This window comes from Psittacula echo (assembly GCF_963264785.1).
Source record: "Psittacula echo genome assembly, chromosome: 1".
In the NCBI taxonomy this organism is placed as follows: domain Eukaryota; kingdom Metazoa; phylum Chordata; class Aves; order Psittaciformes; family Psittacidae; genus Psittacula; species Psittacula echo.
Window position 1 is genome coordinate 138,049,667 of NC_137735.1, and position 12,911 is coordinate 138,062,577.

At 41.6% G+C, this 12,911-nt stretch overlaps 1 protein-coding gene across 1 annotated transcript in view; it reads left to right on the top strand.

Annotated features, from left to right (window-relative positions):
- The window catches only part of SLC2A13 (solute carrier family 2 member 13), a gene marked incomplete at both ends in the record, with an annotated part of 166,198 nt that overhangs the window by 28,394 nt on the left and 124,893 nt on the right, over positions 1–12,911 (top strand). Inside the window, 2 exons of the mRNA XM_080610693.1 lie at positions 5,292–5,451; positions 11,115–11,323. Of these exons, the coding sequence (XP_080466819.1) occupies positions 5,292–5,451; positions 11,115–11,323 (369 nt within the window). The remainder of the gene's footprint in view (positions 1–5,291; positions 5,452–11,114; positions 11,324–12,911) is intronic.

Below are 12,911 nucleotides of genomic sequence, written 5' to 3' on the forward strand. Positions count from 1 at the left end.
GAGGCTCTGCCGGGAACTGGGTTATCACGCTGAGAGGCTGCTGTGAGTGTTTACCCCTCGTCACAACAGATCTGCTGATGCCATTTGATTATTAAACAATCTATATTCCTTGCTCAGGCTTTTGGAGGCTCCCAGCAGTTTTAACCTTGTTACTAAAGGTGATTTTGTGCTCTTAGTTGGTGAGTCAGGCAGTGAGGCACTGGCCGAAGCCATTTTGTGACAAAGCCTTTCTATCATGACATGAGCTGGGAACTGTAGCCATGCTTCAGGAGCCACATGCACACCCTTAGGTGACCCCGTTTCTTGCTGTGGGTGTGGCTCTGGTCTGTGCTGCCATGGGGCTGTTGGTGTGGACCCAGTAGAGGTGCCCCAAGCTGGAAGGTGTGATGTCTCTGCTGGTGCTTGGCCTTACTCAAGCTGTATGTCAGCTGGCTTCAGCTGAAATGTGGTTTTGTGTGTGTGCCAGCAAGGTACTGCTAGTTTTAACTACAAAAGAAATTGCTGTTGGTTGGCACTGTCGGTTCTCTTAAGAAAATATGGATATAAATTTCCTTTAAATGGTGTGACTTTGTTGGTGAATTTGGACGAGCAGAACATGTACCGCATCCAGCTTTGCTCTTTGTATGCTGTTGGACTCCTGTTTTTACAGTTTGTGTGTGTGAGCATGCTTCTTTGTGTGTTCCTCATGGGCGTTTCTCTCTTTTGCTCAAATGGCTCATGTAGAGCCATCGCAAATGTCCTGGTTTCATCTGGGATAGAGTTATTTTTCTTCCTAGTAGCTGGTGCAGTGCTATGTTTTGTCTTCAGCCTGACAACAATGCTGATAGCACACCGATGGTTTAGTCGTTGCTAAGTAATGCTTATCCCCATTAAGATCTTTTCAGTCTGTCATGCTCTGCACGGGAAGCTGGGAGGAAGCAGAGACAGGACACCTGACCTGAACTAGCCAAAGGGGTATTCCATACCACAGCACGTCATGCCCAGTATATACATGGGGGGAGTGATCCAGAAGGCCCAGGCTGTTGCTCAGGTCAGGCTGGGTATTGGTCAATGGATGGTGAGCAATTGTATTGTGCATCACTTGGGTTTATTTTTTTCCTTTCTCCTTTTAGTTTTATATTTTCTTCCCCTGTTATTTCCATTATTATTATTATTGCTATTATCATTAGTATTGTACTTTAGGTATTAAACTTTTCTTATGTCAACTCATGGGGTTTACATTCTTCTGATTCTCCTCCCCATCCTGCACAGGGTGGGGAAAGAGGGGGTGAGCAAGTGGCTGCGTGGTGATGAGTTAACAGCTGGGTCTAAACCACAACAGCATAATTCGTAGGAAATACTACCAGTGTGTGACAGAATAAAAGGCAACTAGCTGCACTTTAGCTTCAGTCGTTGCTTCCTTATGGCAGTAAGAGTTCTTAGCACTGCATATGGAATGCTTTTAAACATTTAAAAAACTCAAGAAACAATCTGTTCTATATAACAATAATGAAATTACATGGTAATAATAATAGGGATAATAATGCTTGGCCATGCTTCTTCTTGGAGATGGAAACCATGCTAATGTTCTGTTTAAACTCAGAGCTGTGAACAGTTGGCATCTTCAGTCACTTTGACTCACGTGTGCTTTCTTGAATCACAGCATCTCCTTGTTTCACAACTATAAATATATTTATGCTTTTTAATAACTTTAGTATACATGCCATGTGAATTGAAGAGTGTTATTTATAGAGGAGCTGACAAGGAGAGGTGCCATGCTTGACCTCGTGCTCACCAACAGGGAAGGGCTCATTGGAAATGTGATGCTCCAGGGCAGCCTTGGTTGCAGTGACCACGAGATGGTCGAATTCGGGATCCTTGGGACAGTGAGAAGAGCGTGCAGCAAGCTCACTGCCCTAGACTTCAAGAGAGCAGACTTTGGCCTCTTCAGGAACCTGTTCAGTAAGGTTCCATGGGACAGAGCCCTAGAGGGCAGGGGGGCCCAAGACTGTTGCTTGTTATTCAGGGATCACCTGCTCCAAGCTCAGGAGTGTTGCATCCCAACCAGAAGGAAGTGCAGCAAGAGGGCCAGGAGACCTCCTTGGGTGGATAAGGAGCTGCTCAGGAAAATTCAAAGGAAAAAGAGGCTTATAGAAGGTGGAAGCAGGGACAGGCGGCCTGGGAAGAATACAGGGATGCTGTCCGGGAAGCTAGGGACCAGGTGAGGAAGGCTAAGGCCCAGTTAGAATTGAACTTGGCTAGGGATGTTAAGGATAATAGGAAGGGATTCTATAGGTACGTAGCGAGTAAAAGACAGACGAGGGACAACGTAGGCCCCCTTCGGAAGCTATCGGGAGAACTGGCTACCCAGGATTTGGAGAAGGCTGAGGTTCTCAATGACTTCTTTGCCTCAGTCTCCACTGGCAAAGTCTCTGACCGCACCACCGAAGTCTTGGAAGGCGAACGCAGGGACTGTGAGAATGAAGACCCTAGGCCCACTGTAAGAGAGGATCAGTTTCGAGACCATCTTAAGAACCTGAACGTACACAAGTCCATGGGACCTGACAAAATCCATCCGTGGGTCCTGAAGGAGCTGGCGAATGAAGTTGCTAAGCCACTGGCCATCATATTTGAAAAATCATGGCAGTCAGGTGAAGTTCCCGAAGACTGGAAAAAGGGAAATATAACCCCCATTTTCAAGAAGGCAAAAATGGATGACCCGGGGAATTACAGACCAGTCAGCCTCACCTCTGTGCCTGGCAAACTCTTGGAGCAGATTCTCCTGGAAGGCATGCTAAGGCACATGAAAAACAAGGAGGTGGTTGGTGACAGCCAGCATGGCTTCACTAAGGGGAAATTCTGCCTGACCAATTTGGTGGCCTTCTATGATGGGGCTACGAAACTGATGGACAGGGGCAGAGCAGTTGACGTCATCTACCTGGACTTGTGCAAAGCCTTTGACACTGTCGCACATGACATCCTTGTCTCTAAATTGGAGAGACATCAATTTGATGGGTGGACCACTCAGAGGATAAAGAACTGGCTGGATGGCCACATGCAAAGAGTTGTGGTCAATGGCTCAATGTCTGGCTGGAGACCGGTAACGAGTGGTGTCCCTCAGGGATCGGTGTTGGGACTGGTCTTGTTCAACATCTTTGTCGGTGACATGGACAGTGGGATTGAGTTTGCTGATGACACCAAGCTGTGCGGTTCGGTTGATCCGCTGGAGGGAAGGGATGCCATCCAGAGGGACCTTGACACGCTTGTGAGGTGGGCTGATGCCAACCTGATGAAGTTTAACCATGCCAAGTGCAAGGTCCTACACCTGGGTGGGAGCAATCCCAGGCACAGCTACAGGTTGGGCAGAGAAGAGATTCAGAGCAGCCCTGCAGAGAAGGACTTGGGGGTGTTGGTGGATGGAAAAATGAACATGAGCCGGCTTCAGTGTGCGCTCACAGCCCAGAAAGCCAACTGTATCCTGGGCTGCATCAAGAAGAGGGTGGCCAGCAGGTCGAAGGAGGTGATCCTGCCCCTCTCCTCTGCTCTCGTGAGACCTCACTTGGAGTATTGTGTGCAGTTCTGGTGTCCTCAACATAAAAAGGACATGGAACTGTTGGAACAAGTCCAGAGGAGGGCCACGAGGATGATCAGGGGACTGGAGCACCTCCCGTATGGAGACAGGTTGAGAAAGTTGGGGCTGTTCAGCCTGGAGAAGAGAAGGCTGCGTGGAGACCTCATAGCAGCCTTCCAGTATCTGAAGGGGGCCTACAAGGATGCTGGGGAGGGACTCTTCATCAGGGACTGTAGTGATAGGACAAGGGGTAACGGGTTAAAACTTAAACAGGGGAAGTTTAGATTGGATCTAAGGAAGAAATTCTTTACTGAGAGGGTGGTGAGGCACTGGAATGGGTTGCCCAGGGAGGTTGTGAATGCTCCATCCTTGGCGATGTTCAAGGCCAGGTTGGATGAGGCCTTGGGTGTCATGGTTTAGTGTGGGGTGTCCCTGCCCATGGCAGGGGGATTGGAACGAGATGATCTCAAGGTCCTTTCCAACCCTAACTATTCTATGATTCTATGATTTGTTGTGTCTTTACATCAAACCTTGAACTGTATTGCAAATACAGCCAATAGCAACCAGAGCGTGTCTGCCCATTTGCTCTGGGTATGTCTGTGGCATTAGGTGTATTTTCTTTTATCTTCTGCAACCTGGAAATCAAATTCTTCCAGCTTGTTCCTTTTAAATGTGTGCTGATTTTGGCTGAGATAGAATTAATTTTGTAAACAATGGGTCCTAATTTTAATCCAAAATATAGTTCATATTAACTACTTTGAAGAAAATTAGCTCTGTCCCAGCCCAAACCAGCACATTCTCCACCCCTTATTCCATACCATTTACATCATGCTCAGGTCCTACACTATCCAATACATTTTTATTACCCACCGCCACCCTTCCCATGCTTTACACAGATACCATTCCCTTATTTTATGGACCATCCCTGTGAAATAACTGTAAAATGTCCATAAATGTCCACCGAGTTCATTTAGTCCATGACTTCGGGCTCTGTCTGTTATGGTAGTCACTCAGGGCAGGAGAGGTGGTATTGCATGGAGTTACTGGGCACCAAAGCCAGGTTAGGTTCAGCCACTGCTTCTCATGCCCTGTCGTGGTTTAACCCCAGCCAGCAACTCAGCCCCACACAGCCTCTCACTCACTTTCCCCTAGGGGCATGGGGGAGAGAATCAGAAAAGTGAGAAAACTCATGGGTTGAGATAAAGGCAGTTTAACAGGTAAAGTAAAAGTTGTACAAACAAAGCAAAACCAGGAATTCATTCACCACTTCCCATGGGCAGGGAGGTGTTCAGCCATCTCCAGGACAGCAGGGCTCCATCACACATAATAGTTGGGAAGACAGATGCCATTACTGTTTCCCCTTCCTTCTTCTTCCCCCAGATTTATATGCTGAGCATGACTCCACATGGTGTGGGATATCCCTGGGGTCAGTTGGGGTCAGCTGTCCCAGCTGTGTCCCCTCCCAGCTCCTTGTGCACCCTCAGCCTGCTCGCTGGTGGGGTGCTGTGAGGAGCAGAAAAGCCCTTGGCTCTGTGTAAGCACTGCTCAGCATTAGCTAAAACATCCCTGTGTTATCAGCACTGTTTCCAGCACAAATCCAAACCACAGCCCCATACTACTACTATGAAGAAAATTAACTCTACTCCAGCCCAAAACCAGCACAAAATGGTCTATTTTATGATGAAAAGGAGATATAGTATCTTTTTCTATTTTATAATTGTAATTGAATTTATTTTTGTAGGTGTAGCATCTATGACTGTGCCAGTGTACATCGCAGAAGTTGCTCCGCCACACTTAAGAGGCAGATTAGTCACCATTAACACTCTGTTCATCACTGGAGGGCAGTTTTTTGCAAGTGTCATTGATGGAATCTTCAGCTACCTCGCGAAGGATGGATGGAGGTTTGTGAATCTTCCTTGCTAAAAGCAAAGCTGGCGGGGTTGTGATTTGGTTGACAGCTGTTATAATTCTTGTTGGTAAAATAGAGTTTATGTATAAAGTGGTAAAGCTGTATACTGAAACGGAACTTTAATAATTAAGTCTCCATAAATGATATCTGTACTGCTTTCACTTAGGCTTCATATTCACAGTATGCTTAGGTGTTTTGACTTCACTAAACTTTAAAATGGATGAGCAATAAATATGCCTCAACAAGCTTGAATGGTTGACATGTTTATGAAAGTAACTTGCCTCTTGCATTTAGAATAATTACATGGTGATTTTTCAGAAAGTGAATTTCCAGGAAGAGTGATGCTCTATTTGCAAAATAGTGGTGTATGTTGAGTATTCTTAAACTGAGCACAGAATTGAAGGACATTGTAGCATGACTTCCTAGTTGAAAGCTTAGGTTATAGAATATATGAATCTATTTTATTCTACTTTCTGGATATTATGTTCTTCCTGGAGACAATGCTAAGTGATTCTGGACTGTACCCGTATACCTACTGTATTTATAGTGGTGTGTCATTTGAGAGAGATGAGAAATCTCAGTGGCTCGGTATTTTACTTGCTGACTTGAAAACATAATTAACAGAAATGTGTAGGAGGAATAACTTACACTGTACATTCTAAATTCTGGAAACTTGTGCTTGATTATGTGTGCTCTTGTCTTCAAACACTCTTGGGAAAGGGACGTTAGTTGTAGGGCCTTTGATTTCTGTTGCTACAGCCTGGAGTAATTTTGCTATTTGAAAATCTTAATTTGAAGGATCCCACCCGCAAAACCTTGCAAGTTAAATACCATGTTCTCTGGCTTGTAATGGAGCTAAATAGCTTCATTTTTAGGTGCACTGTCATTGGAGGTTTAAGTTAGGAATAATTAATTTGGGACTTTTTACACAGAACAACTTGGAAGCTGATCTTTCTGTAATATGTAAAGAAATACACATTAAAATGTTAAATATGCATGAAAATGAGAAGTTAGTGTTTTCTTAATTAATCTATGCTTTAATTTGTGTATGTTTGAAGACTCTGGAATTTTGAGGTTTTTCATTTTTGTCCATGCAATTGTTTCCTTTGCCTCTTTTACAAGCAGATGTGATATTTTGATCTTAAAAAACAATCACTTAATGATGATTTAGTTTAATTTTAATTTAATTTTCAAGTTCTAGCTTTGTTTTGTGCTTTCTGAAAATGCATTGGTTACCTTGGCTCAAATGCAAATAGCAGTTTGCATTTTTATGTGAAGCTTTTCATGACCTTTTTATTGTAGTGCATTTGCATTCTCTGGCAGACTATGTGTCCACTTAGGGAGAATTGAGAAGCAGCCTTCACTGAAAAAAAACCTTAGTTTTGTAGGATTGCTAATCCCTTTCTGCAGGTAAAGAAATACTCTCCATTTTGAGGAAAGTTAATGACGTGCAGTAATGCTTTTCCAAGTAAAATACAAACTGAAGTATTTGATACCTGATGCCAGTTACTCAGTAGTTGCTTCATTATTTTTAATTACCTTTTAGCCTAAATAATTTGTGAATGTAATGGCCCCTTATGCATGGGGCTGGGTGAGAGGAATGGACAAGATATTTATTTAGAAGTGGAGCTCTGGGTCTGTGCTGCTGTTAGAGACATTGTGCACTTTCTGTTTAGACAGGTTTTTCGATTTCAGTTTACTTCAGCAAGCAGGGATTCAGCTGGGAAAAGCTTTTGTGGCTGTATATCTGTTGGGTTTTTTTTCCCTATTAGTGCCCTGAGACATAGGAGGTAAAGATGTGTTCATTACCTGTGTGTTTCAGTAAATACTAGCACATTGGAAGAAAAATACAAGCTAACAAAGTATCTGTCAGGTATTGATCTTATTGGACTGGTGGTTTTTGTTTAATTGTTCAGGTAAACTGGGATATTCACTAGCTTGAGTTTTTGTAGCACAAAAGCAGACTTCTGGGCTTCTTAGGAAAAGATAAGCATTGTGATACAGAATGTATCAGTTTTCAAATCAAGCAGTGACACAGGATTGACAAGTACATTTGTAGGTAAATGATTATTTAAGGGAAAAATATCATTCTGGTTTGTTATACACATGCAAGTTACCATCTTTTGATATGTTACTTTGTAAATATATTTAGCTAAAGTAGAAGATTAGATGGAAGGCAGTAATCATTGTCAAATGTAGATTTCATCTTTGTGTAAAACACTGATGCCACTGTACCTTAGATAGGCCCAACCAACTAAAATACTGCATAACTCCTCTGAGGACTTCCACATTGGTGTAGCTTCTCCTGCTTAGAACAAAAACCCCTCTACTCTGGCATAATTCAGGCCTTTAACCCAACTGAACTAAAAAAAATTGAAAGTAAAATCTAGAGCCTGTGGATTGAGTAAGACAAAGAGGCTTGATCAGAGCTGTGCGAGATGCTGGCTTCTGAAAATCTCCAACAATGGACACGTCAATTTTCAAGACATCTTGTTCAGATGTTCAGTTACTCCTACTGCGAAGAATTGTTTTCCCTCATTCTTTGATCTGAACTTTCGTGTTGCAGCTTGTGACTGTTGACTCTTGTCCTTTCACAGTGTACATAAGAGAAGAATCTTTTTCCATCTTCTTTATGAGCTCCTTTTCAGTTATGAAAGATGCAATTAGATCTCATCTTGATCATCTCTTTTCTGGGCTGCACAAACCCAGTTCTCTCAGCTTCTTCTTTTATGCCATACACTATAAAGTTGTGTGACTGTCTTAGTGATCCGTTGCTTCCTGGTTTATAGCTTTCTCTCATATTGGTGGGCACGGTCTTCCAGATTCAGTATGGTGTGTTGCGTAGTGAGGAACAATTGTTACTTGCAGCCTGATGGTTCATGCTGAATAACTTTTGCTAATGCTCTGTTTTTAGTAGTGTTCCAACGGATTGAGTGAAGTGAAACTATTGATGATTCATTGGGCAGAAGCTGAGGCTATGGTAGTGGTGAGCTATCCGAGGATTCTTACCTGCAATGCTGGAGCTGTTAACTGGGGATTGTGTACTTGTCTGCCCGCAGTTAGTTTTCTGCAACCTAACACTGAGCAGGAAAGAGTACAGATGGTCTGTCACCTGGGAAGAGTGGCCAGTGAATGCATGGGAAGAAATCACAGATGTTCACTCCTGAGGCATCACGTATAAGAAGGAAAATTACAGCGATTACTGTAGCTCTTAGTGACTGAATGGTTAAGTATTGGAGTGCTACACTCCAGTTAGAGTAAGGAACTTTACTTTTTCTTGGCTCTGCTTGTTCTAGGGAATGCTGGATATGAAATTAAAAATAAACCAAAGAAAACAAATATTTAACCTTACTCTGATGTCAGGCTAGCTTTATAAACCTGGCTAATGCCATCTTAATAGTATTGCAGCAGTATGTCTGAGAAGGAGAAATGTTACAGCAGACTTATTAAATTTCATGCTGGATTTTTTCAGGTCTGCTAGACATCTGCCTTCGGATGCAAAGTCTTGTACTCTGTATAGGAAAGAACTTTATTAGATTTCTGAAAACCGGCTCAATGCTTGAGACATCTAAAATTGCCTGCTTTTACTCTCAGTTGGTTAGATCAAAATTGCTTGATCTGAAAATTGCATAAACTCTTGAACTTGCAGTGGATGTGTGCTCTTAACTGAATGTTTTCCTTCTGGCCTGCTCCTTGTTCTCAGCTTTGATGAGAAGTATGTCAATTGGAAGCTGACATTAGTGAGTGAGCACTTTCTGTACATTTCTTTTTTGTCTTGCTTGCGATAAACATCTATTCAATAGAGTCCAACTGGTAGCGTTAACAGTCTAGATTGAGCTTTCAGGGGCCTCAATTGATTTTGCCTCCCAAGATGATTGCAGGCACCCAGCTGCTTAGTTCTGGAGACTCTGTTGCATATAAGAGACTGAAGGGCTTTGGAGGAACAGAAATTAGGTAATATGAGTGTAAAGACTAAATCTGTTTATTTTGATGCATTAAAAGGTTCTTTTGTTTGCAGTGTGACAGAATACAGTGATTGTGTTTTTAATCTCCATGGTTTTGTTTTACTCTTCATTTGAAATAGAAAGAGCTTTCTAAATACTACTCTAATGCAGACATTGAATATACAATTTGGTGAGCTTCAGTGATGTATGTGTAAAGGTTATTCTGTATACAGCTACAAAATGTTTGTGGAGAGGGAAGATCATAGGAAGAAATGAGGACTATTAATGAATGAGAACATTAGTGAATGAGGAATGGAAACATAAGTGAGTTAGTGACACTTGTTAGATATGTTAGCTGAAGACTACTCAGCTAATAATCCTTCCACATGCTTTAACTAATGATGAGCTTCACCATTCTTGAAGTGTTAGAAAATAACGAGATGTTGGAGTGTTAGAAAATGAGAAATCTGCTCACAGATTTCTTTCTAGAGCAAGATTTACTTATATGAACTTTGGAAATTTTTGCTGGTTTTAGGAAGAAGCTGAGGGATGGGAAGACTGACTTGCATGCACATTGTCCTGGGATGGCCATCCTCTTTCCGTTACCTTTGAGTGTTCTTGTTCTCATTCTTCAGTTTTCTGCCCTGTTGTATTGCTCGTGTTTGTCATTCTTAAGTCTGCAAATGCCTCAAAGAAGGTATTTTTCTGTTTCCATCCAAAATGCATTTGGATTTGACAAAAACATTTGGTTTGTTGCCCCAAAACAAGGTTTCCATGATCATTGTGCTCTCTTTACTGCTCCATTAGCAGTCTCATCCATAGCATGCTTTATGAAAACACAGAAGTGAGAGACTGGTGAATTGTCTCTGTGAAAGTTTGCATGAAGAGAGGAGCTAGAGGAGAGATTAGCATGTCTCCTTAATCTTTTGACTGATGTCAAGGTGTGAACCTGTTTATGAGTACAGACCACCTCAGTATTCAGTCTGAGGGCTACTTTCTAGAGGTATTTTAATGATTATAACCACTGATGGTGAAACTTAGGGTAGCTATGATAATGTACAGGTAACATCAGCACCATTTAAAGTCTTTAATGGAAATGAAAAAATATCTCAGTGAAGTGCAAATGAGAAAAGGTCAGGTTTAAAGAACAGAACAAAATCATACATTAGTCTGCAGTTCTTGTTAATTTTCTCAGTGTTTTATTTCAGAATATAAAAACGTGATGTGTATAGACCAGAACAACCCATGAATGTTGGTGGTATGCTTGTCTTTCACAGTCTTTTCCCCCCCACACTAGCTGGAGTGAACCATATCTGTGGGTGTTGTCAGAGGTATCAGTGCTGATCCCTGGAAGCATAACTCTCTGGCCAGTGGTAATTCTCTGTTGAGTAGAGAACTATCCTTAATATAGTAACCCCTCCTCTGCCTCTGCCATCCCAAATTCAGTTTTGATTTAAAACCTAACATTGTAGATGGCTGAAGAGTTAAGGGCAGAGTCTCTAAAAGAATTCGTGTTAAGCGCTGTGCTGGTAAAATAGACTGTTTTTCAGTGTTTCTGCTTATAGTTAGACATTTTCAATAGTATGGTTAGACATTTTAAAACTGGCATCTCCTTACACAAGAGACATACTCCTCAGTCAACCGAGTCTTCTCATAGCATGTTTTTATAGGCAAATGTTAGGCATTTATTTCTTTGTTTACTTATTTCCAGGTACATGCTGGGCCTCTCAGCTGTTCCAGCAGTTATACAGTTCTTTGGATTCCTGTTTCTTCCTGAAAGTCCTCGCTGGCTCATTCAGAAAGGCCAGACTCAGAGAGCACGTAGAATCTTGTCTCAAATGCGTGGCAACCAGGCAATTGATGAAGAATATGACAGTATCAAAAACAACATTGAAGAAGAAGAAAAAGAAGTTGGAGCAGGTATGTTGAATACTTGTTGGTCTCTCTGCCTATCCATGATGAGATAATAATCAGAAGGAATGTTGAAGTTGTAGCCTGTGGGAACTTGATGTTTTGCTTTTACTTGTCTGTTTTGCTATTGTTTGAAATATTTCGTATACTGGTAGCTTCAAAAATGAACAGATGTTTCTATTGTCCTACAGTTTTAAATTAGGTTCTGATTTCTAAGTGAGGAAAAAAGTAAAGTTGTGTAAGATTCTAAGTTTATACCACTTACGCTTATGTGACAGCTGCTCTCAAGAAATCACTCAGTTTAAGAATGCACATCATGAAGAGTAGAGATAATTAAAATAAAGTTTGGTTTCTTTCTTCAGTGGAAAAGACCAAGCAGACACTAGGGAGATCCGAAGGTATTTTACATGCTTGAAATATCCAGAGGCCATATCCTGGCCAACTGTATTCTAGACAAGCAGCCTTTGGAAGGATTAACAAAACTAGGCATGCAATATAGAAATTCTTTTTCAGTAAATGGAACTTCTGACAGTCCTTTTTGACTGCCCCCAGGAAAATAAGGCATCTAAATAAAATCGGGTTTTTTTACTCTTTTTTTTTATCCTTATGCCATAATTGCTTAAAACTTTACGTGTGTACCAACGCGTGCACTGAAAAAGCAAGATTACCATTCCATTGACTTTCTGTCCTCTACATATTTATCCTTTGCTTTGTGCTCAAAGTTTTCTAGTCGGAATCTCAAGTAAGGCTCTTAAGCAAGACTTGACTTACTTCCTTAAACATTGATAAGAAAACACTGTAACTTCTCAAAGTTGCTGGAAAGACAAATGCAAGTTATCTTACATCTGTGTAAATTGAGACTGAACATCTTATAATGCTAATCTCATTGCCTCATTGAGTTTGGCTTTGAGCCTCACAATAAGTAATTAAGTATTCTATGATTCTATGATTCTAAGTATCTGAAAAAAGTTATTTGACACATGCTAGTGAAGGGATTTTCAAAATATTCACTGCTGTGAAGCAGGATTTTTTTACTCCCATTACGGTTTTGAGGCTTTGGATACTTTTTTCCAGTTTTTGGGGCATGGGGGGCATGAGAAATGAAGTTCATTGAGGCTGATTCAATAAAAAGCTGAAGCGGATATTCATGGAACAGCTTAGAGTCCTGTGCTGAGGTTCTTGATCCTAATTAGGGATTGGGCTGTTCAGTTCCGTGGAAGGCCACTTAATGTGTAGCATTAAAGTTTTTATGCTTTGTAGAAAGAAAAGGAACAGATGTTTGCCCCATCTAGTCACTTATTTTCAGTCACTGGGCTATGGAGTATGACCTTGTTTGTCTTGCTTAAGTCTTTCCTCATGCTGCTGTTTCACTATTTGTTGTAAAACTGCAGTAGGACTGACTCCAGCTCAGTTGTTAAATCAGTCTTCTATGCATTGGTAACTTGGACTGACACACTGATTGTGAGGTTGTTGGCATTCTAGAATGTGCATATCTCTTGGTTTCCTCCTGTCTCCCCAGAAAACTTATTGTGGTCTTGAAGTGTAGGTAAGTCAAGCACATTTTTAGGAGAAAGCTTGGTTACACAGGATCAGTGTT